General features: G+C 57.2%; 1 protein-coding gene across 1 annotated transcript in view; it reads left to right on the forward strand.

Moving 5' to 3' along the window:
• DPP6 (dipeptidyl peptidase like 6) overlaps nt 1–18,542 on the forward strand; it is a 719,037-nt gene extending 700,495 nt beyond the window's left edge. Inside the window, exons 19-26 of the mRNA XM_028089214.1 lie at nt 1,210–1,279; nt 3,064–3,258; nt 10,682–10,736; nt 13,296–13,407; nt 15,153–15,211; nt 16,155–16,227; nt 16,322–16,395; nt 18,396–18,542. Of these exons, the coding sequence (XP_027945015.1) occupies nt 1,210–1,279; nt 3,064–3,258; nt 10,682–10,736; nt 13,296–13,407; nt 15,153–15,211; nt 16,155–16,227; nt 16,322–16,395; nt 18,396–18,542 (785 nt within the window). The remainder of the gene's footprint in view (nt 1–1,209; nt 1,280–3,063; nt 3,259–10,681; nt 10,737–13,295; nt 13,408–15,152; nt 15,212–16,154; nt 16,228–16,321; nt 16,396–18,395) is intronic.
• The last annotated feature ends 4,037 nt before the right edge of the window (nt 18,543–22,579 follow it).

Genomic DNA, 22,579 nt, shown 5'->3' on the forward strand with positions numbered 1-22,579 from the left:
GTGGGAGGTTTCCCTGGTAGGTGGCTGGGAATGCAGGTGTGTGCGAGGACTAGCCGCCGAATGTCACCCCTTTGGGGCCACAGAAAACTCTGCAAGATGTGTTCCTACCCACCTGTCTTGTTATGTTTTGCTTTTTTCATTTAATGTCCCCAGAGGCTCAGGCTTTCCTTCGGGAAGCAGTCCGTCTTCAGGAAGGGCTCCGGGCCCTGTACGCAGCCCGTCGTGGCCGAGATCTGCCCGTGGGCTTTATCGGCAGCAGAGAGCAGCCAGACCATGTTTTATGGATATCGCGATGATAAAGTCCCACGCCTGCCTTTCTGCCAGTCCCTGGGCCATTGATCCAATTTGCAAGCCATTAACATTCAACCAGAATCAGTAACGAGAGCCTGGTCAGAGCCGGCTGCTGAGCCAACCACCCCGGCCTGGGATGTATCTGCAGTAATTGTACTGAAAAAGCTACTAATTCCAATTTAATTGCTAATCTGGGTTGTAGTTACCGTCAATAAACAATCTCTCACTTGGGCAAGAAGGTTTGTTTGGGGGGAAAGGGACAGAAGAAACTGGTATGGGAGCCCCTGCCTCCCGCACCGGGTCCCTGCTGCCCAGGACAAGATCAGAAGGAGCTGGTGCCTCAGCCCCTCCCCTCCTGCCGTGCCATCGGCGGCACCAACCTGCACACAGCGAGGCCGGCAGAGGCCCTGGCTGTGCCCGGAGGCTCCCGGCTCTCAGCCTCTCCCGCTGGGCTGCCGCCCGCGTCCCGGTCTCATCCCACATCCCCGCGGCTCCCCGAGGTCTGTCCCCACTAAACTGCGCGTGGCGGCAACGCTGTTGGCAGAGACACATGCCACCCTTGGGGTTTCATTTCTCCCAGCCTGGAATTCGGCTGTTAACAAGTGTTTACGGCCTTCCAGGCTCTTCTGGTTTTCAACACACTGTTTGCAAGATTGAATTTAAGCTTCAGATGGAGAAACTCAGCCTTGAGGTGGTTGGGTGATTTCCCTAAGGTCACTCAGCTGGCCAGAGTCACTAAGACAAAAATCAGGGCCAGCCCCGGGGGGTGTTGGGGGGGGGACCCATGGAGCCCCCTCCAGAGCGTCCTTCTGGAGCGTCCGTGCCTCCAGGAGCGCTCCGGACCGCTGGGACTCCATGGCCTTCCTTCCTGGTCCAGGTTGCCCCCTAACGTGCCGCCCTGTGTCTGTTTCTGCCTAGACTTGCCCGTTCAGATCCTCAAGCCAGCAACCTTCACCGACACGGCCCACTACCCCTTGCTCCTGGTGGTGTGAGTATTGTCGCCTCTTTCTTTCTCGGGGTGCTTGCCTGGGGACTCGGTGACCCCATGGAAAGCATTGAACTCAAGAAAAAGACAAGCGTGAGAAAGGAGGGCTGCAAACTAGAACCGAAGACAGGTTAGGCTGCCAGCAGGTGGCAGGCTCTGCTCGTAACAGTCGGTGAGGCCGCCCTGAAAGGAAGTGGGCTGTACCCCTCCCCAGGCTACTTGTCCCTCGAGACCTGAGGCAGGTCTTACTGGGTGGGTGGCGCTACCGTGGCTGGTGAACAGGCTCAGCAACGGACAGGAAAGCCCACCTGGGAAGGCAGACGGCCCCGGGCCGGGCAGGGCGCTGAGGCCCACCCAGAGCACAGGTCCCTCGAGAGGCGGGGGCAGGCGTGGAGGGTTAATGCGGGCACACTGGGCACACGGAAGTGTTTGTAGAGCCAGACACCACCCAGAGATTTAACACATATTCTCTTCACCTCCACGTGTGTTCTTTCAAGGCCGTGGAACGTGAGGAAAATTCTGAGCTCTCCCGTTGCCTCTCAGGGAGCCACCCCTCACGTTTACTTGAAAGAGGTCCGGATAGAGCAGCGGCCTGTGCCGGAGTTGTTTTAGGAACGCCAGTGAAACCACCCACCTGAGTCAATATCAAATGACCTGATTAACCCTGCTCCTGTCGCCCGGCTCCCGTCCTGGGCGCTTGGTCCCCAGCAGTGGAAAGACTTCGTTATGGAGCTGCCCCTGGCTTAGATCCCAATATCGGATTCCGTTTTGCAATTAACCCACTTTCCTCACTATCTGGACAGGCTTAGCACTTCGCCAGCCACCATACACGTGCCTCACACACACCCCTTGCACACTCATACACACCGCCTCACACAGACACCCCCCACACACACACACACACTCATACACACCCCCACACAATACCTCACACACAGACAGCCCTCGCACACATACCTCACATACCTCTCACACACCCCTCACAACCACACACACCCCTCCCCTTGCACACATACCTCACATACGCATCACACACCCTTCACACACACCCCTCACATATACATCCCTCACCCACACCTCACACACCCACACTCCTCACACACAACACACATACCCCTCACAACACACATACCCCTCACACACACACCCCTGACACACACTTCACATACCCATCACACATACCTCGCATACACACCTGACACACCACACACACCCCTCACACACACCTCACAGATACCCCTCCACACACCCCCTTCACACACACTTCACATACCCATCGCTCACACGCCTCACACACAGCCTTCACACACCCCTCAACACCCCTCACACACACCCCTCACACACATACCTCACACACACCCCTGCATACGCACCCCCACACGCATGTCACGTACGCACACACTCCTTGCCCACATGCCCTCGGTCCCCGGCAGAAAGCCAAGATGGCGGTGGCAGGGGTAACTGTCACCTCCTTGGAGGAACGATCCGTGCATCTTCAGTTGGCTGGCTCTTGGAATGGGGCCTGGCCATCTGTTGCTGTTGCTGGCAGAGAGGCTGGCCTCCCCTGCTCACCCTGGCCCCACCAGAGGGAGAGAGACTTTGGGAGCCTCACCCACGCCGGTCTCCATCTCGGACGGCCGGTCTGCAGCGCTGGCCCGGGTCCACGGTGTAAGTGCTGCGCCGTGGGTGAGGCTCGGCCGGCAGCCTGGGCGTCATCGGGCCCCGGCGTCGGTCAGACCCGGCCGCACGCAGTGCGCAGCGTGCCGAGGCCCGGGGCTCTTTTGCAGGGACGGCACCCCGGGGAGCCAGAGCGTGGCCGAGAAGTTCGAGGTGACCTGGGAGACGGTGCTGGTGAGCAGCCACGGAGCCGTGGTGGTGAAGTGCGACGGCCGCGGCAGTGGCTTCCAGGGAACCAAGCTGCTGCACGAAGTGGGGCGGAGGCTGGGCTCCCTGGAGGAGAAGGACCAGATGGAGGCTGTGCGGTGAGGACCCCCGCCCGCGGGGCAGCGGCGGGAGCGGCGGGGAGGCGACCCTCTTCCCGGGGCTGCTCCGCGCACGCCGCCGCGCCGGGCGTGTTTCTCGTCGGTGCGCGCGCTTCACACGCGGGCTGCTCACACTGACAAAACTCCGTGGCCGGTTCCAGAGCGGGCTTCGAGGGAAGCTTCTAGTAACATCCTCCCGAAGACTCTTACGCTAGTTTTCGCAGAGCCAGGTGACTTGTCTGTTTAGTAGATAAAAACAAGGCGCCAACTCATGGGCTGCTTGGCTCCCCAGTGCTGTGGTCACAGACCTGGGCCAGCACCTACACACACGCGCACGCACACGCACGTGTTCACCATTCATCACAAGGGGGAGAGCAGGGAGGGAGGGCAGACAGGACATGGGGTGAGACAGAGCCATGTGATGGGACACCACGTTTCTGAGGAAGGGATCCCTGATATCCGGGGGGTCGGTCAGAAAACCCTGCTCTGCCCCAAAGAGTGGCCCGTTTCTGTCCCGGCATTGTTTCACATATTTGTCGCGGAGTCAGAGACCCACAGAGAACAGAAAGGGGCTGCGCACCAAGGGACAGATGCTCAAAATTATTGGAGTTTTATTGTCGCCCTGGAAAAAAAGACATCAAGAGCCTGTTCCAGGCTGAGCCGGCCTTCGCGCTCAGCGGGCAGGAGCGTTTTCACGGTCGGCCGGCGCGGCGGACTGCGGCGCCAACGTGACTTAGCCGCTCAGAGCCGTTGCGGGACAGCTCAACCGAAGCAGCAGACTCATGTCCAGGGATGACAGGAAAGGCTGGGGAAACACGCGGAACGGGGACTCTAGTAATGACAGTTACCCTCACTGGGAAGAGGGGTGCGGGACACTGGCCCCTGGGCAGGTCGAGAAGGTGGAACACAGTGTGCAGGTGATAAATTCCTGTTGCCTGAGGGGCCGCGAGGAAGCGTGGTGTCCCATCCCTTCTCTTACAGTGGTTCCGTGCTTTGCGGGTTTGAAACATTTCCCTTTCCTGACTTGGGACGTTTCTCTCTTGTTTTTGAAAAGATTGGTGGTACCTGTATGTGCTTAGTTAAATAATCTGAGGTGGATGAAATGGTGAGTGAGTGAGTGAATGGCCCTCTCTGCTCAAGGGCATCGTGAGCTAGTTGAGGAGAGAGAAGGCGATGTGCCCAGGGCCCTGTCAGTGTTACAGACAGAAAATACAGAGGAGCGGAAGCTTCTGAGGACCAATGGTCTGAGAAGCTGCATCTGTTAGGATGCTTTTGCCTGGAAGTGAACACATAGCCAGACAAAGTCAAACATGTTTTTAAAATAAGGAACCATATTGGCTCTGGAAGTCCAGAGTGATGGGAGGCCTCAGGGTTCATTGACCCGGAGACCTAGCAATGCCACCCAAAAGCCAGGCTCTCTCCATCGCTCTGCTCAGCCAGCCTTAGTGGACTCATCCAGAGCTGATCCTCCTCCTGCTCATAGGATGGCTGCCAGGAGCACCTCAGTCCATGTTTCTTCATTCACCTCCAGCAGGTTGAGGAGGGAGCCACTTCCAGAAAATTCCAGAAAGGAAGGGAGGAGCCTCCCCACAAGCACCCACCAACCCTCGCCTTACATGCCCCTGACCGGTCCAAAACCCAGAAGCCAGGACTGGCCAGAGGGGTGTGGGCCGTCACCCTGAGATCCAGGAGGTCCCCCCGTGTACCAGGGAACAGGGGAGGAACGCTGGGGTTCTGTGGGGGAGGGGGAGGGCCCAGTGGGAGCCAGGTCAGCAGCCAGCAGTGTTCGCTAAAGGAGGGTCCCGTCTGTACTTGGACGTGGGGGTGGGACTCCCGTCAACTTGCCCCGCAAGATGGCAGCAAAGCCTTCCTCCCTCGGTGCCCTTCCTCGCCCATCCCGGTCTGACTGTCCCTGTGGAGCATGGGGCACAGAGCGTCTCGCTCCAGAGGCCCCGGGCGGAAGGGCACAGTGTCCTTCAGGCACACCAGCAGCCCGCACCCCTGCAGGCGCTTGGCTGTGTCTAGGCACTCCCCTCCGAGCCTGGGAACAAGAGAGCAAAAGGCTGTTTCACACCCGTGGTGTGTCCTAAAAATAAGGGATCGATCCGGCCATCTGTTCAAAAAACAAGGCAGAACCTGCTCCGGAAAGACAGTAAATAGTGTCAACTGTTAGGCCGCTGAGGCTTATAAACACAAGGGTACGTAAACCCTCGAAAACCTTACAGCCCTCTTAAGACGTGCAGGAAGCTGAGGCCCAAATCGTTTCAAGCCACAGAGAACTCTACCAAGCTTTATTTAGGGTCTGGGTCTGTATTTTCATTTCAGAAAGAAATAGCCCTGTTTTATCAGAAGTTTAAGAAACCACGAGGCTGGCCCACCGTGCTAATGCCCCAAACTCCCCAGCTCCCTTTGTGACTCTCCCATCTTCTTCCACTTCGTGCCTTTGTCCTGGAGCCCACTGGGTCAGCAGCTGATGGGAGCAGACCCCCCTCCCAGGCCCAGCGACCGTGTGAGGGAAGAGGGCAGCGTGTGAACCGATGGTTTGGGCAGAGGGTGGAGCCACGCTCACTTGGAGCATAAGCTACAGAAGCAGACAACCCTGCCTGAAGTGCTTCTGGGAGGAGGTGGCTTTTGGGCAAGACCTCAGAGGATAAATAGGGATCTGTCAGGCAGAAAACAGGAGATGCTCATTCCAGCAGAGAAAATACTGTGAGCAAAGGCTCGAGGTCATGCAAAGGCACCACTGTTCAGGGCACACCGAGCACCAGAGGACCATAGTGTGAGTGGCCCATGGAGAGGGCAGGTGCATGGGGAGGTAGGGTGAGCAGTGGAGGGGCAGGTGCATGGGGAGGTAGGGTGAACAGTGGAGGGGCAGGTGCATGGGGAGGTAGGCTGGGCAGTGGAGGGGCAGGTGCATGGGGAGGTAGGCTGGGCAGTGGAGGGGCAGGTGCATGGGGAGGTAGGCTGGGCAGTGGAGGGGCAGGTGCATGGGGAGGTAGGCTGGGCAGTGGAGGGGCAGGTGCACGGGGAGGTAGGACAGGGCTAGATTGTGAGACACCGCCCACAGCATCCTAAGGAGTTGCTGCGTGCCGTGTAAGCAGCAGAGTTCTGCAAGAGGCTTTTAAGCAAGGAGGTGGCAAGGTGGACTTTATTTTTCAGAACTTAATTCTGGTAGCGATGTAGCAAATTCTGTGGGTCAGCGTCCTGGCCCTCAAACTGAGTAGTTTAAGGTGAGATGAATAAAAGTGCACGTTTGCAGAGGCATGGGCAGGGTGAGGGAGACCAGGGAATGGTGCAGCACCCTAGGGCTAGCCACACAAAAGCAGGAGCCACACGGACTCAGGAGAGGACCTGGGCCAGGGAGAGGGAGCATCTGACAGGCTGTGCAGGGAGGGAGCCAGGACCAGTGCCCCGACCGCTCCTCCCTCCCGCTGGGACTCCCCACTGGCCAAACCCACCAGAAGCCGAGGACATGGGAGCCACTGTCACTGTTCGTACTGCTCATCCTCAGAGCCACTGAGCACAGGGGAGCCCCGTGGACAGTGAGTGGAGGGGAAGCAGGAGGAGGCAGCCCACACGAGGACCAAGAAGGGAGAGGGTGGGGAGATAGGGGAGAATTGCCCTGGCCCCGGGGGCTACGTGGCTGTGGCCTCATGACTACCAGAAACCGTCCAGCAGGTGGGACGACCGCCCCAGACCATCAGTGGGGAAGCTGCAGTCCAGAGAGGGTCCAGGCTGGACCTGCCAGAAGAGGGGCACAGTCCCGACCAACTGGGCAGGAGCACGGCCTGCAGGAGTGGGAGCGTGCAGGGAGGTGGAGGATGCCTGGGAGGCATTTTGGGGGCAGAGTCCCCCAGACTGGGTAAGTGGGTGAACGTGGAGCCGGAGCTGGCTGAGGGGCAAGCTGGGCAAAGCTCAGCCCCTCATGGTGGTATGTACCCCCATGGCACAAAGTGGGACAAAGGCACTGGCCATATTTCTCCCCCCACCCTCGTTGGCTCCTCTTTCTTGCCAAATCAAGCCTCTGGCTGTGTGCTTCCTCCGTTCTGAGGGTGCCGTGGCACCTGTGTCAGCTAGGGTCCCCCAAGAAAGGTGCCTGGGTAGACTTAGCGGGAGATTTTGGCAGGGTCTGTCTGTGAAGGGTGCCAGGGCAGGAGTGCTGCCAGGCTGCAGTGGAGTCTGACACCAGGGCAGGAGTGGAGGACCAGGTAGAAGGGGGTCTCCTAATGGCGGCAAGGCTGACGGGGAGCCCACTGCTGAGAGAGCCACTGGAGGACCCTATGCCAGGCAGCCGAGGCCTAGCTGTAGGGCCCTGCTGTGTTCAGTGGCTGGGAGCACCGCTTGGATGGCACGGGCACTGTGGAAGGTCAGAGAATGTGCCCACTGGGGGTCATCAGCCCCCCCAGGGCAGGTTGTCTGAAGGGAGACGGGAGGGCACACAACGTGCAAACTCGCACCCTGTCCCCCCGCCTGAAGTTCCGCGCGGCCCCACAAATGGCCCTGCTCACCCGGGACCCTGTGCCACCACCCGTGAGGTGTTCTCTTGACCTCCTGTCTCACCCACTCTGACCGGCTCCCGGCTTCTCCAAGGCTGCTTCAACGGTGAGCGCAGCAGTCAGCGGGCATGCGTCCCATCATGCCACATCATCAGTGCTGCTGCCCTGTCACCGTGTCAGCCCCCCTCCCCCTGAGTAGACCGCGCTTCTAGAGGGCTGGAGCCCTGTCCCTCCGGGGCCTCTGCAGACCAGCGTGGAAACGAACTCAGGACGTGCTCCGTAAAGAAAGACACCTGATGGATCCGGCTTCTGCTCTTGCGAGGCCTCAGACCACCCCAGTGATAAAAAGTGCTCCCTGCATATGAAATCGGGCTCTCCTTGACCTTGGGATTCCACTGTTCACCAGAAGAAAAATCATCACATGGGAATTGCTGGGTTCGTTGGTGAAAATACAGGTACAAGATAAAAATATTTGATGTTGGAAAAAAACAACCACCCTTGGAAGATTCCAGAGTACTTTATAAATGAGGCTCATTATCAAGATTACTGGCATTTAGATCAGGAAGTGAGTCACTAGGTAATTAGATGAAGGGGTTGCCAAACACCCAAGGCTGCCTGCAGACTTGGAAGGAGGGCTGACAATGGAAACCCAGGGTATTTTACAGGTTGGAATGGAGCCCTCCATGCTGCACATAGCTCACTCCACGCTCCGTGGGGCCCACAGACTGCTACGTGGATCCCAGCAAATGTGATCCAGGCGTCTGGCCCCGGGGCAGAATCCTCATAGGACCAGGTGGACCAGTTGTGAAAATAGCTGGCTGCGCCGGACCATTTCAACAGATGTTCCCAAATGCACTTCTGCGTATCAGGGATTTGGGTCACGAGGAGAAAGTGGAGGGACTAGGAGAAAGGTCTGCACTCCTTCCAGATATGTGGACATGCCCACGAAGCTCTGTATGTAGCCCAGGACATTGTGTGTGTGTACATGTGAGTTCCCCTCCACATCCCAAGCCTGGCAGATGTGATCGGAAGTCAGCCGGGTTATCTTATGACACCTGCACAATGTTTCTAAAAAGCGAACGTATGAAAGTGCTCCGTGAGCTTCCTAGAGCTAGCACAGCAAAGTCGAGGTGCGGGCAGGGCCTCGCTCCCTCCGAAATCTGTCAGGGATATACCTTCCCCACCTCTTCTAGCTTCTGGTGGTGCCAACAACCCTTGCTGTCCCTTGGCTTTGCAGACACGTGACTGTAATCTTCCTTCTTAACACGGCGCTCCTCCTGGGTCTCTGGGTCTCTCCTCTTCGAAGGACACCAGTCATGCGGGATTAACAACATTAAGTCTAACCTCCTCTTAACTACCCACATCCGATGACCTTATTTCCAAATACGGTCGCACTCTGAGGTTTTAGGGGTTAGGATCTGACCCTAATTTTCGGAAGTTAACCCATAACCCCTGTCTAAATCAACAACAGATTCCCTGGCCCTCCTGCCCCCTCCCCCAGGCCTGTTCGGCAGAGGCAAGCTCTCCCAACCGTCCGTGTTCCTGAGCACAGTTATCATTACTGCCTGAGCTCCCATCTCGTGAGGTGGTGGCAGGTGAGGAGTCAGCAATCCTGCACCCCCCCCATCATGTCTCGTTAGGTCAGTATTTGGGGGTGCAGGACCACGGTAGACACCGCTCACCGCGGAGCGTGTCGCCCACTTCGTGCCCCACCTTTGCCTGCATCCTTTAGTTCCGGAAGTGTTGCTTTGTTTTTCACTTGAGAATCTTTCTCTGCACCTACTCATAGTATCACCGCTTGTTCCCGAATCCTGCTCACGCTCCCATTAGTAGTTCCATTCAAATGCTGAAACGTTCTCGTAATCTGTCGATTCCAACCTTCTCCTGCTTCTGTGGGGCTGGTGGTCTCTAGGCCCAGCTTCGGAGGTTCCTTCCTGACTTTCCTCCCTTGGGAAAGTTGGGGACAGTGTTGCTCCAGGCTGGGGAGGAGGGCTGGTCCTCAAAGAGCTGGCTCTGAGGGCTTGGTACCCAGAGTGTTACGCTCGGTTCTGGCTGAGAAGGGCAGTTATCAGTGATGGGGTGGCTTCCGCCAGCCAGCACAACCCAGAAAACAGAAGCAAGGGAATAATCACCAAGAAGTAGACAGAAACAGGGGAACAGGGCTGTGCGGGGAGGGGCTCTGGCGGCGGCGGGGTCGGGGGGTGGTTGTACGTACACGTGGAAGGAAGCAACTCGCAGAGACCCAGGAAGCAGGCGGTCGTCTGCCAGCAGGTGGCAGGACTCCCGCTGCTGAATTAGGGTCCAGAAACCAGAAAGATTCCTGTCATTTTGTGGGTAAACAGGGGATGCTAGGGGAAGGTGGTAAGAGGTTGGCAAGGGCAAGGCAGGACCCGGGCAGTGCCAGCAGGGGCATCGAGCTGCTCGCGTCCAAGGCAGGAAGCACAAGGCAGGGGCCCCCAGCCAGGAGTTGGGGACAAAGGACACTTGCATGTGTGGTGAGAGCCCAGCGCCTGACTCCAAGCGCCCTTAGCACAGAGCCAGGGTCTATTCTCCAGGCTGATCCCGGAGGACCCTCCCAGAGTCTGCGGTGGTTGGGGGTCACGTGGTCCAAGTGAGGGGCAGATTGTAACAGAGGACAGGGACCCCGTGGGGCCTGGTCTCCAGAACGGCCTCGGCTACTTTGCATTCCTGGCTTTCGGTCGGCAAGTTTGACAGACCGGACAGTTCTTGCAAGGGCACTTTGAGGCTTTCAACATGGACATACTGCCCATGCACTAAATAAAGAAAAGCAATAAACAGTGACATCCGAATTCCAGTATTTCCTTCAAGTGGAGGTTTTCGTGCTTGGAATGGCCCGAAGCTCGGCTCTGGGCCACAGTGCAACCGTGGTGTGCACTCACTCGCCCCTCTCTTCTTTGGCCTCGCAGGATGATGCTGAAGGAGCAATACATTGACCAGGCACGTGTGGCCGTGTTTGGGAAGGTAAGCCCGCGCCGAGCTTTGTCAGAGCACCCCGTGCCCCTGACCGAGAGCACTGCCCGGCACCATCACCCAGCCCCGATCGGATTTGTTTGGAATGTCTCTGGTCTGACGCTGTGAGAGCAATGACTTTGTTAAAAACGAGAGGGTGGACGCTGAGTGATTCCAGCAAGGGGGGCCCTGATTTGACCAGCTCACGTATCAGAGTTTCTTCCTACGTTATGTGGAAGGAAAGAGAGAGAAGCCAGATCCTGTGAGAACACTTGATTAGGTTCCTAATTCCTTTCCTTACGGAAGCCGTAGTGCCTGGTGTGGTACCCCAGGAAACAAGAGTGGGCAGGGGTCTTGATTCCTGTGTATCTCCACGTGCAGTGGCCATGTTAATTTACCAGGTCTGCCGACATGGAAGGAGGGGAGGAGGCTGTTCACTCTCCAAAGGGTGGCCCACGTCCATGGGCTGTAGCTCGTGTGGTGAAGGCCCAGGGCTGTGGGTCAGGTCCATGGGGGCCACCTAGCATCACCTGGGCACAGGCCCCCCAGCCCCCCACCCCCATTCTTATGCTGGATCGGTGGCCTCCTGATCTCAAGGGAGTGAGGCCCAGCTGGAAGGACACAGACCCGTCTCCCTCCCAGAGAACTATCAGAGCACAGGCCGTCCAGAGGCACCTCACAGGGACCTCACGGCAGGTGGAGGCTTCAACAGGTGATCCTAACACTACCTCTTATGTCGTCGCCTCTGGAACCTCCACGCCCAGCGTTCTCAGAGGATAGTGTACATTTGAGACGTAGTGATCCCAGACAGCCTCCTGGAGCCCTCCCACAGGCCCCTTGGCACCTCCCGAGTTGAGGCGGTGGAGGGGAGGGCCCGGAGGCTTCTCTCCGAGTCTCAGGGACAGACCAGAGAGTGGGCGCAGAATCCTAGAGGCTCCAGTCCATGGAGACCCACTCGCTGCCCGTGAGGGGCTCAGAGCGAATGCGATCATTCGTAAATGTGACTTTGGGTGTCAGTGTTTATCACCCATCTGCACCCACATGGGAAGGGTGGACTGCTGGCCCAAGGCAGGGACCCTTGGCCTGGGCCTGCCTCTGGTCAGGGCTCACTCCTCAAACACACACGGAGCCTTTTCAGACCGGCTGCTTTCACCAGGTAATATGCATTCAGGGTTCTTTTCGTGGCTCGAGAGCTTATTACTGCTCAGCACCGAATAATATGCCAAGGACAGCGCTTACGTGTACACTCACCTGCTTCCAAGTTTGGACATTTACAAATACAGCTCATATGGTCCTCCATGTACAGGTTTTTGTGTGCATACAAGTCTTCAACTCCTTTGAGTAAATACCAAGGAGGGTGACTGCTGGATGATACGGTAAAGAGTATGTTTCGTTTTGTAAGAAATCGCCACACCGTCTTCTAAAGTGGCTGCCCCGTGTGGCGTCCCCACCACACTGAGTGACGGGTCCTGCTGCTCCCCATCCTCAACGGCGTCTGGTGTTGTCAGTCAACGCTTTTTCGAAGACAAGTGGTGGGTGACCTTTGAGGACTTACCGATTCCATTGACGATGAAAGTTATCAACTAGAAACCAAAATGACGCTTTTATTGTCATTAAGACAAGCTATCCATGTTCTATGGAAGGGACGGCATTAGATGATCATGTCACTAATGTATAGGTCCTCAACAGTTCATTCCACAGTGAGGCTGGCGCAGCCTGGGCTGCACACATAGTCTCCATCAGGTGCATGGCTTTCCACACTCGACCCTCCCACCCCCGCGCACACACACGCGCGCGCGCACACTCCCATACGCACGCACCCAGCATGCACACAACATCTGTAACGGCCCCCAAGCCCCCAGGAGAACATACCTGGTTCCCTTGAGGCTTTGCTCCTGCCCCTCCCCACGTTTGCTCACCACAGTTCCCCACCTGTGTCCCGTCCCCTTCGGTGCTTTCGGGAGACAGAGCACATCTGAGCCAAGCAGCTTCGAAGGCGCCCGTGGTAGATAATGCGTCACGTGTACTCTCTCTGGAAGGCCCTGGTTGAAGTAGGGGTCTTGCGTGTCAGCCCCAAGGTAAGGGCAGTATAGGACTTGAAGGAACTGCCCGTGTCCAGCGCCCACATGGACGCCTGTCTCCGCAGGCCCTGAGCCAGGCATCCTGGCAGACCGGTACCTGAGCCCTTTGAGACAGGTTCCTTGTCGGCCCTCCCCCAAGACCATCTTCAGTGGTTTGGCTTTGCTGGAGATGGGAAGGCAGCAAACACACTGCAGGGAAAGGCTGATTTGGAAGGGGCTTGATGATACCCTGACATGCACACAGCACATCCTAGCCCACGGCCATGGCTGCCCTCACGCATCCTCTGCGCATCGCCTGACACTAGGCCCCAAGAGAGGAGGCGTGTGTCCCATGTATCTAGTTGGGACGGTGCGTTGCCTTTCGTCTTGTTTACTTTTTAACAGAAACTTTGTGAAGATGGTTGCTGAGTCACTGATCTTACATCTGGGGCTGGTTTCGTGAGGGCAGCACTGACACTCCGCCTACTCACCCCGTTTCTCTCTCTCCCAGGATTATGGCGGGTACCTGAGCACTTACATCCTCCCGGCGAAGGGTGAAAATCAGGCTCAGGTTTTCACCTGTGGCTCTGCTCTCTCTCCAATCACGGACTTCAAGCTCTACGGTAACAAGTCTTGACACCACAGACCCGGCCCCATGCCTCCCTTCCCACCGCGCTCCCGCCCGCCACCCGCGCTCCGCGCACCCCCCTCGGAGGGGAAGCCACGGGGGCCGTGCGGCTAACGAGGAACCTGGAGAGAAGCCCCGGGGCCCCCTGCTGTAGCGGCCACTGAGGAGCCTCACATGCATGCGGACAGGAAGGGGCCGGCTGCGGTCCCGCTGGGGCCGCGTTTCCCCTGCCCCCAGAATCTGGGCAGGGGCGCTGCCCGGGCTCTGTATCCGGGGCCTGGGGGTGTTCGGGCAGGGATTCCGTGATGAGGGCTTAGGGGCTGAGGGCCTGCTACTTGGTGGCGATCAGGTGCAGACCTGGCAGCTGAGCTGTGCCCTGCCTCCACCCGCTCTCCTCCTGGTGGGGCAGGGAGTACCTGGTCAGCACCTTGCCTAACGGGCAGGGCTCAGAGGCCCGGGACGGGGCATCAGGATGGCTGGCCGTGGGGACCAGACGGGGGGGCCGGCCTCCCAGGGGTGGGACCCGGACCTCTGTCAGGCACCGCCCTGGCTCTTTGGTCACAGCTTTGGGATTCGAAGCTCCCTACATTGTCCTGGTCAGCCGGCCCCTTTTCTCTCAATGTGAATGGTTTTGTGACATTCGTGCTTTTTTTTTTTTTTTAAATGTGTGGTGAGGTATTCCTTGTGGACTTTGAGAACTCGCTTTCGGGTGGAGGCTGGGAGGCCCTGGGAGCCCAGGCTATTAACCCCAGCTACGCTGCACAAAGCAGCACCGACTACTGGGATCAGAAATGGAGAGGGCTTCTTGTCGATGGTCGGCCAAGCCTACAAGTACCCTGACCACACCCGCCCCGGTGGCCCAGCTCAGCACCCCGGGCCTCACAGGGTCCGGCAGCCCTCAGCCCCCTGGCTCCTGCAGCCAGAGTGCTCACAAATGATGCACTGATGTTTACAAAGTGCTCTAATGCAAACTTCACCTTACAGTCCTGTAAGAACTCTCCTCATTTAACATTTTAATAATTTAAAATTAATTTTCCCATGGGAAGACGTAGCATATTTCATCTTTTTTAAATTCAGTGAGACGTCCTTAATTTTTTTAATCATGCTATTTCAAATTTGCCTGATTTGAATGCACATAAACGTACCATCCTATACCTTGGCTGGTCACAGTGCCCCACACAGGGAAATCCTCTACTGTCTCTTCCCCTTAATTAAGGATGTCCCTGCAACTTGCAGAAGCCTTTGGAGCTCCTTCCATCCTGACTTTCCTGACAGGGCAGATACCAGCTCCTCACCCAGAACCTGGACCCGGAGCCAGAGTTTCGGCTAGAACGGGACATGCCTAGCCTTTGAAAAAGAACAAGAAAAAAAAAAATCAAATCCTGATGAAAATCTGCTCTTTGGGATTTGTTGTCTTTCCTATATGTTGGAACGAAGTTGGGGGGGGGGGTGACTGTTATCCTGTTTACTGAGGATTCAGATGCACTGTTTCACTTGATTAAGGTTCGCTATATTGCTTAAAACCCAGCCACCTACTCTAGCACATTTGAATGTTACTACGGTGCTGTCTGATTACCTGGGTAAAGACCTGTAGGTTGAGGGGTGTTTTAGAAACAAACGTTTGCCCTGCAGATGAGTGCACAGCCCCGCCCCCAGCCCCATGCCAAGGGTGCCCCCTGCGTCTGGGGGCTCTGCACCCACTTGCCTCAGGTAACCCTGCCTTCCTCTGCTTGTGTCCAGCGTCCGCGTTTTCCGAGAGATACTTGGGCCTCCATGGACTTGACAACAGAGCATATGAGGTAGGTATGGGCACCCCCGCCTCCTGGCGGAATGGGGAATTGGGTGAGATGGGTCCCGCCCCTCTGACCTTGGCCCAACTCTGGGACCCACACTCCTTCCCTGGGCCCACTGTGCTGTCCGCCTCCCCCACCAAACTCACTCTGAGAAGCCCCTCCTCCACGCTGTGAACTGAGGGGACCAGGGCCTCTCCCGGGTCCGTCTGGTTTCCCTCTCTGGCACCCGAGGGGCGTGGAGAGGAGTTGGGAAGTCTTTGGATGGATGGAGGGTCTGTCCCAGAATCCACAGTCGTTGGGCACTGATGACTGCTGCTCCCCTTCCCCAAGGCTGGTTCCACTTTGGGAAAATAAGCCATTGATTGGGTGACAGAAAGTCCTCTGATGTCACCTGCTCCGTCATAGCCACTGAACTAACTTGGTGCAGGTGTCACGTGGGGTGTTTCTTGGCCGGCCGCAGAGCGAGGCCACGCTTCTGCCGCGGGGGGCGGGGGGCTGGCTTCGGAGCCGGAATCCGTGCTCAGACCGTGGCACCGTGGGGCCAGGTGGCACCTGCTGGAATGAGAGCCCTCCGAGGCCACCTGCCGCGGGTGAAAGCGTTCCCATGCTCCCTTCTCTTCCACCCCTTCCTCCTCCTCAGGGGCACCCCTGCAGGGCGGCGGAGATCTTCCTCCTCCTCGGGGGCACCCCTGCAGGGTGGCTGAGATCTTCCTCCTCCTTGGGGGCACCCCTGCAGGGAGGCTGAGCTCCTCCTCGTCCTCGGGGGCACCCCTGCAGGGCGGCTGAGATGCGCTGTGTGCGTCCCTTCCACAGAAAGCCCACCCCCACCCCATCCTCCCGAGACTGGCCCCAAGACCACCAGCTGCCTTCTCAGTCAGGGGTCCAGTACGAACCCCTCACTAGCGGCCAGAGGCCTACTAACTCTGTCCCCTTGCCTGCCCATGTGCAGATGACCAAGGTGGCACACCGCGTGTCAGCGCTGGAAGAACAGCAGTTTCTGATCATTCACGCAACCGCGGATGGTAAGGACCAAGGATGTCACTTCACAGCATCGCCCTGATGGTGTTAGGGGTTTAACCGGTCCTTTCCTCTTTTTTTTTTTTTTTTTTTTCACAGAAAAAATCCATTTCCAGCACACGGCGGAACTCGTTACACAACTAATTAAGGGGAAGGCTAATTACAGCTTACAGGTAGAGTATCTGCATATCTCGGCTCCACACTTGGAGAGAGACATCCTTTCCGTGGATAAAGAACTGATCGGTATTCAGTTCATCCCATTTCTGCAGACGCACCTGTGTTACGGTTGTCAGAGGCGGGCCGGGGCGCATGGAGCCAGACGAATTAGCACATGCTTATTTTCTCTAGTAATCGATGGTGATCTCTTGGTTCTGCACTCGAGCCGTGTGCAAACCCCTTTAGAGCTCCACCGCCCCGCGCCTCCGGGCAGTGAGCAAGGCCGAGACAGACACCGCACCGCCACAGTGAGGCTGGTGGTGTCCCTGCGGGTGAGGATGGGGCTGTTGTCCCGGTGTTGATGACAGCAGCATTCTGGGGGGAGTTGGGGGGCTTTACATGTGCAGGTCCCGAGCCTTCTCCACTAGCCTCCCTCTGGACAGCACCCCACGTTTACTAAACTCTGGCAGAATGTTCCAGAATCATGTGTGGCTGAGCAGCAGTTAGAGGGCTACCCTTCCCACGAAACAGACTCACAGCCTTGTTTTCACTGGTGTCAAGTACTAACCCAGCAGCTCAAGTCTGGGCTCCTTCCAGCGAGGCACAATGTCGCTTCTAGAAACATCTTCTGTTTCCTTCCTGACCATGGGTTCCTTTGGCAAAACACGCATAACCCCGATGGTCTTTTCAGGTCTAGAGATAAATGGGAGATTTCCTCCACTAGGCACCTGTCCCTCAGATAGCACCAGCCCCGGCACGGATTGCTGCCTGCCTTCTGTCCTGAGCTCCCGGCCTTCCCGCATCGCCGTCTTGGAGGGTCCCATGTGGGCTGGGCCAATCAGGGGGAGCTTCCTGCAGGGAGGGGATTTGGACTGAGTGTTGATGAATGGGGAAGGAAGGACTTGGTTAATGTTACCTTTGAGCTTGCTTCTGAAAGTGCTCAGATCATAGTAAAGCTGATAGTTGCCATGGTATTGTTAAATACATTCTAGACACATAATGCAGCCGTGGCAGGTTAAAAGGTAAATCTCCACGCGCTAATGTGGATCACTCCCCAAGGTGCGGACCAAGCTAAACCAGCAAGATTTTGAGCAAGATGCATTGTAGACCACACTTGAGACAATAAAGGGACCCCAGCCCAGTGCCATGCCTGCAGGCACAGCAAATGTCTGCACAGATACTCAGTGAATGTGTAACAGTGATCAAGTCCAGGGAAGGGCATAGGGACTGGGGACCTGGAGAGGGAGAGGCATACATCCTACCTTGTGTCCTCTTGTACTATAGACATAACAGCTCCATTCCGTCATGAATAAATACTCTAAAATAAAGGTGAACGCCATCCTCCAAAGACATGGAGGAAGACAGGAGTCCAGATGCTGGGGGCAGCCTGGCATCATGGAAACAACGTGGGCTTCCAGGTCCCTTAGACTTGGCTTTGAGTCCCTGCCCAAACAGGTACCGTTGTGTGGAAGTGGCCGCAGCACCCCTGGGGGACGGGGGCCGTCCTTACACCCAGTCCCTGTGTCCTCGGCTAACTCTGAACACTTCACAGGGAGTCTATCGTTGAATCCTCACAGAACTTTATGAGCTGGGTTCTATTACGATGATCATGTCCACTTGGCACAACTGGAAACTGAGGCTCGGGAAAGTTACCTGCCCACGGTCCTGGGGTGAGCCAGACGCCGGCGAGGGTTGTAGAAACAGCACAGACTTCTTCCCATGTCTTTGGGTCCTGGTCCCGGGAGACCTGGGCCGGAGCCTCTCTACAGTCTGTTGAACCGAATGTGATCTAGTTGAGTCGGCCCACGCCCTGCAAGCCCACCGTGCCCGGCAGGGCCTCCCAGCAAAGGACGGGCTGACGCCTGCCCCGGGGTGGCTTAGGAGGTCCGTTTTGCAGGCTGGAATGGAGCTGTGGGTGCGTGGTGTCCGGGCCGTGCTGGGTCCGAGTCTCACGAGGGTCCCCAGGCCCCCCCGGGTTCCGCTGCTGGCGAGTAACGTCTCCCTGGCTTCCCCGCAGATCTACCCGGACGAAAGCCATTACTTTCACAGTGCCTCCCTGCACCAGCACCTGTACCGATCCATCATCAGCTTCTTTGTGGAGTGCTTCCGCGTTCGGGACAGGCTGCCCACGGCCACAGCCAAAGAGGAGGAGGAGGAGGACTGAGTTGGCGCCGGCCCTGAGCGCCACGGGGGGGGGGGGGGGGGGGAGGGGGGAGGGGGCCCTCCCAGGACAGCGCGCAGCCGGGACCCGCCTCCCTCCCCCGCAGAGGTGGGGCGGGGGCAAGAAGTGGGACTTCCCATAGCATGTGTGTCTTACGTCCCGAAGGCGGTTTTGCTTCGGAAACCGGCTCCTTCCCAGGCCGAGGCGCGTCATCGCTCACCAGGGCTCCCAGGCACCTGGAGCCGCCACGGCCTCGCCTCCTCCCGGCCCCAGAGTGACTGGTGCAGCCCACGGCCCCTCCCCAAGGAACAGAGCAGAGGACGCAGCGAAGAGACTGGCCCTCCCGTCCAGCTGCCTCGCAGCAGCGCCAAGGCCCCCCCTCGCTCGCGAGCCGCGCCCACAGCAGCAGCGCCCATCCTGTCGGACAGAACCGCGCCGTGGAGACAACTATAGCACAATTATTGTAACAGTACTTGTCCATAGATTGGCTTTTGCTCCTTTCTGTAATTAGGAGATTCGGCATTTTAAGGGGCTGCACAGAGTATTACTGTAGCTAATGCTAATGGTTAACCTTATGGAATTAATTCGTATTTTTCTATGGTTTTTACCTGACACTGAGGGTTGTTTGCTGTGCTTGCTTTCTTCCTTTCTTCTTTCTTTCTTCTTCTTCTTCTTTTTTTTTTTTTTTTTGGCTTTGTTTTGCTTTGTGTTCTTCAGTCAGTGTGTAGGCTTTGCACTCGTTTGGATAAACAGATCAGAACTAACTAACTGCTCTCTCTTCAAGATTGTCTTGAGACTTCGTGAAGAAATTTCAAAAAACTGAGGGGGGGAAAAGACATCCAATACCATTCACTAAAACAAAAGTCATCAATAAAACTTCTTTCCCCCAAAGTTGCATTAGGATTTGGCTTAGATTCACACGATCTCTGTATGTCTTGAAGCCCATCCTTTCCCCCCTTGATGAGTTGTTGAGGCTTTTCAGATGGCATTTGGTTAAAAAAAAAAAAAAAAAGACAAAGGGTTGACTCCACCCCTGGGTCTGTCGCAAGTGCAGGGGACAGGCGTCCTCTGGGGACGCGTGGGTGTGTGCGGCCGCCTCCCGCCCTGGGGACGGCTCAGTGCCCTCAGCACCACGTGCAGGCAGCCTGTCAACGTGTAAGAGGTCCCCTGACCGAATGTACAGCCGGCACCCCAGTGTATATTCCGTTGTGTTGTGCATAAAGACCGGATCGGCGCTGCCCCTGTACCGGCTTTCACCGTGTCGTCTGCATGCCGACACTCGGTGGCTGACCTGCACTCCCCACAAGTGCTAGTTAGAAACCTATCCATCACTGCTGTTTCCTTTGGAGCTTGTCGACAACCTGAATGTCAGTACTGACGTCTCCAGCTTCCGGTCCTGCCGGCGGGGGCGGGGGGGGCGGTTCCCTCGATGTCCCATCAGCAGAGAAGATTTGTCCGTGTAGCTTTTTGGCATTTGGGGGTTTGGGTTTCCTCCATGTGAGTTTTGGATGTCGGTTGTGGTTAGCGCAGCTGGAAGGTCTCCATCACAGATTTGTTCGGGCGAGACGTCACCGTGTGTGAAAAGGACCAGCATGTGAGCGGCAGGACCCACTCTGGCTGCCACGTGACCGTGTTTCCGCTACGTCAGTGGGCTTGACTGGCTGCAAAGCCAGTGAGGCCTGACAGGGGAAGCCAGCTTTGGCCGCGAGATCTGGCAGGGGGACGGGAGAATGTGGCATGGTAGCATTTGCTCATCCATGGAATAAAACGCTATTTTACCACTCGGATAGCTCTTTTCTTGCTTATCCTCTGCCAGCCCTCCTTAGAAAGTGTGCAAAGCTTGATGTCTTTTAAAGTACTTATCGAGCCCTACCCAAGACGGACGCACATCCCTAAGAGCCTCCTGGTGTGCAGCAAAGGAAAACCAGATCCGTGGCGGCAGGGTATCAATAGCAAGAAGGATAGGACCGACCAAATAGATCGAAGTCCCGAGTCAACCAGAGAAAATGAATTTGAGTTGACTCTTTTAGGTTTTAGGGTGAAGACAGAGATATTCCCTAACACAAAGAACAAAATTGGCTCTCAGTTGAGACTGTAATATGGCCCACTAGAAAACTCTAGAAAAACCTCCATGTGTTGGGGATTCCTCTTTGGCATCTCCTAGGACATGGGCTCTCACATTCTCAGAGGTGTGCATGTGGGGGGCGCTCTCCCCACTGGCCTGAAAACATGTACACCCCTCCCTCTCCCGCCTCGACCTAGCAGTCCCAGAATGATTTCGTGATGGGCTGATTGCCTTCTGGAAGCCCCTGTTAAAACCCCAGTGTCACAGAGAAACTAGAGGGGCATTTCAGAGACTCCCTTGGCGCCCCCTCCATTAGCACACCATGTGAGCTCTTAAGATAATCACAGGAGAGCCCGGGAAGCCTGGTGAGAGACTGGCTATGCAGACAGGAATGTCCAGACCATCTATAAATGCAGAACTCCGACCCACAACACGCAGCCATCAGCCCCAAACGACCAGACTTGATCGATAAGGGCCAGCTGCGCACCACTGCCCCCCCCAGCCCTGCCTCCAGCTGAGGGCCAACGGGAAAGCCAGATCCACTCTCCCGGCCAGACCTGTAGGATCCTGCTTCCAGTCAGCCGCCCCGGCGTCCCCGCGCCCACGGCCCCCGGCGGGGCGCCCCTGACCCCCTTTTCCACCGTGAGGCCGTCCCACCCCCGTGCCTGCCTCTGCGTCCCCACTGAGCGCGCACGACGGCGGCAGAGCCCGCGCTCCAGCCGGCTCTGAGCCAGCAGCCTCTGCTTCTCTCCCTTGGGTGGTGTCTGCTCAGGCTTCCAGAACAATATACAACAGGCTGGCGGCTTAACCAACGGGAATGTATTTCTCCCAGTTCTGGAGGCTGGGAGTCCAAGTCCAAGATGGAGGTGCCAGCCGATCGGTTCCTGGTGAGAGCTCTCCTCCTGGTTCCTAGTCCCCGTGGGCAGAGAGGGCAGGGGACAGGGCAGGGAGGGCACTCTCTCTTCTTCTAAGGGCACCAACCGCTTCATGGGAGTCCCACCTTCATGACCTCATCTAAACCTAATAATTACCTCCCCACCGTCCCACCTCCTGCCACCACCACACCAGGGGTAAGATTTCAACTTACGATTTTGGGGAGGACGTGGTCAGTTCCTGGCAGGGGGTCTGTGTTTATTTTCCTCCTGCCAGAAAGTAGGTGTTGGAGAGGAGTTGTCCAGGGGCGCATGGCGCCCCTGGGGTCAGGAGGGGAGAGGGACGGGGAAGAGGGAGAACAGAGGGAGGAGGGGAGCGGATTGAGGCAGCGGTCCCCACTCCAGGGGGACTGCCTCCAAGTGGAGCATCCCAGATGGGCCCTTCTGCAAACCACAAGCTGCAAAACTGCCGTTCACCATCAGCCTCTCGTCAGAAAGGGGATCTAAAGCCCGGGTGGGTCATGGGTGCTGCCCCCAAACCCAGGGGAAGTCAGCAGCAACGCCGTGGGCCTCTTCCCCCCGCTGGGTTTTCTCGGGGTATCAGCTCCAAAGGCCAGGCCTCCAGCCCTCGCGGGTGCCTCTGGAGCTCTCTGCCTCCCAGCTTAGGAGTCCCAAGCCTCAGGCCAACACGGAGCCAGACTTGGTGGAAGTGGGTGTCAATGTCCAGTTTCTGGGCCAACAACGAATTCAGAGATGCGTCCAACTCCTGCTCGGTTCGGCAGGGCGTGGGGCCTGAGTCCCTCACTCTCTCTAGCACTGAGGACGATTGAAGGCACCTGCTTGCGAATCTTATCACCTGGTACAAATCCCTTTTTTTGGCACTTTCCTTCCCTAAAGCAAAAACCAAAACCGGACAAACTCCAACAGCCGTCGCCACTGTCTCCAAGCACCAAGCTGGGGACAGAGTGCTCTGCAAGTTTGGGGTGAGTCAGGAAGCACCGTTCATCTCTCTGGCTGCTTCCTTCCTGGCCCACAGGTCACCCCCTCCATGCTTAACACCGGCAAGGTGGGTCTTCCGAGGGCTCCGCAGTGTGGCCTGGGGT

Source organism: Eumetopias jubatus, unplaced genomic scaffold (assembly GCF_037043125.1).
Source record: "Eumetopias jubatus isolate StellerSeaLion01/CBP00866 unplaced genomic scaffold, mEumJub1_p1.0 scaffold_14, whole genome shotgun sequence".
NCBI lineage: Eukaryota > Metazoa > Chordata > Mammalia > Carnivora > Otariidae > Eumetopias > Eumetopias jubatus.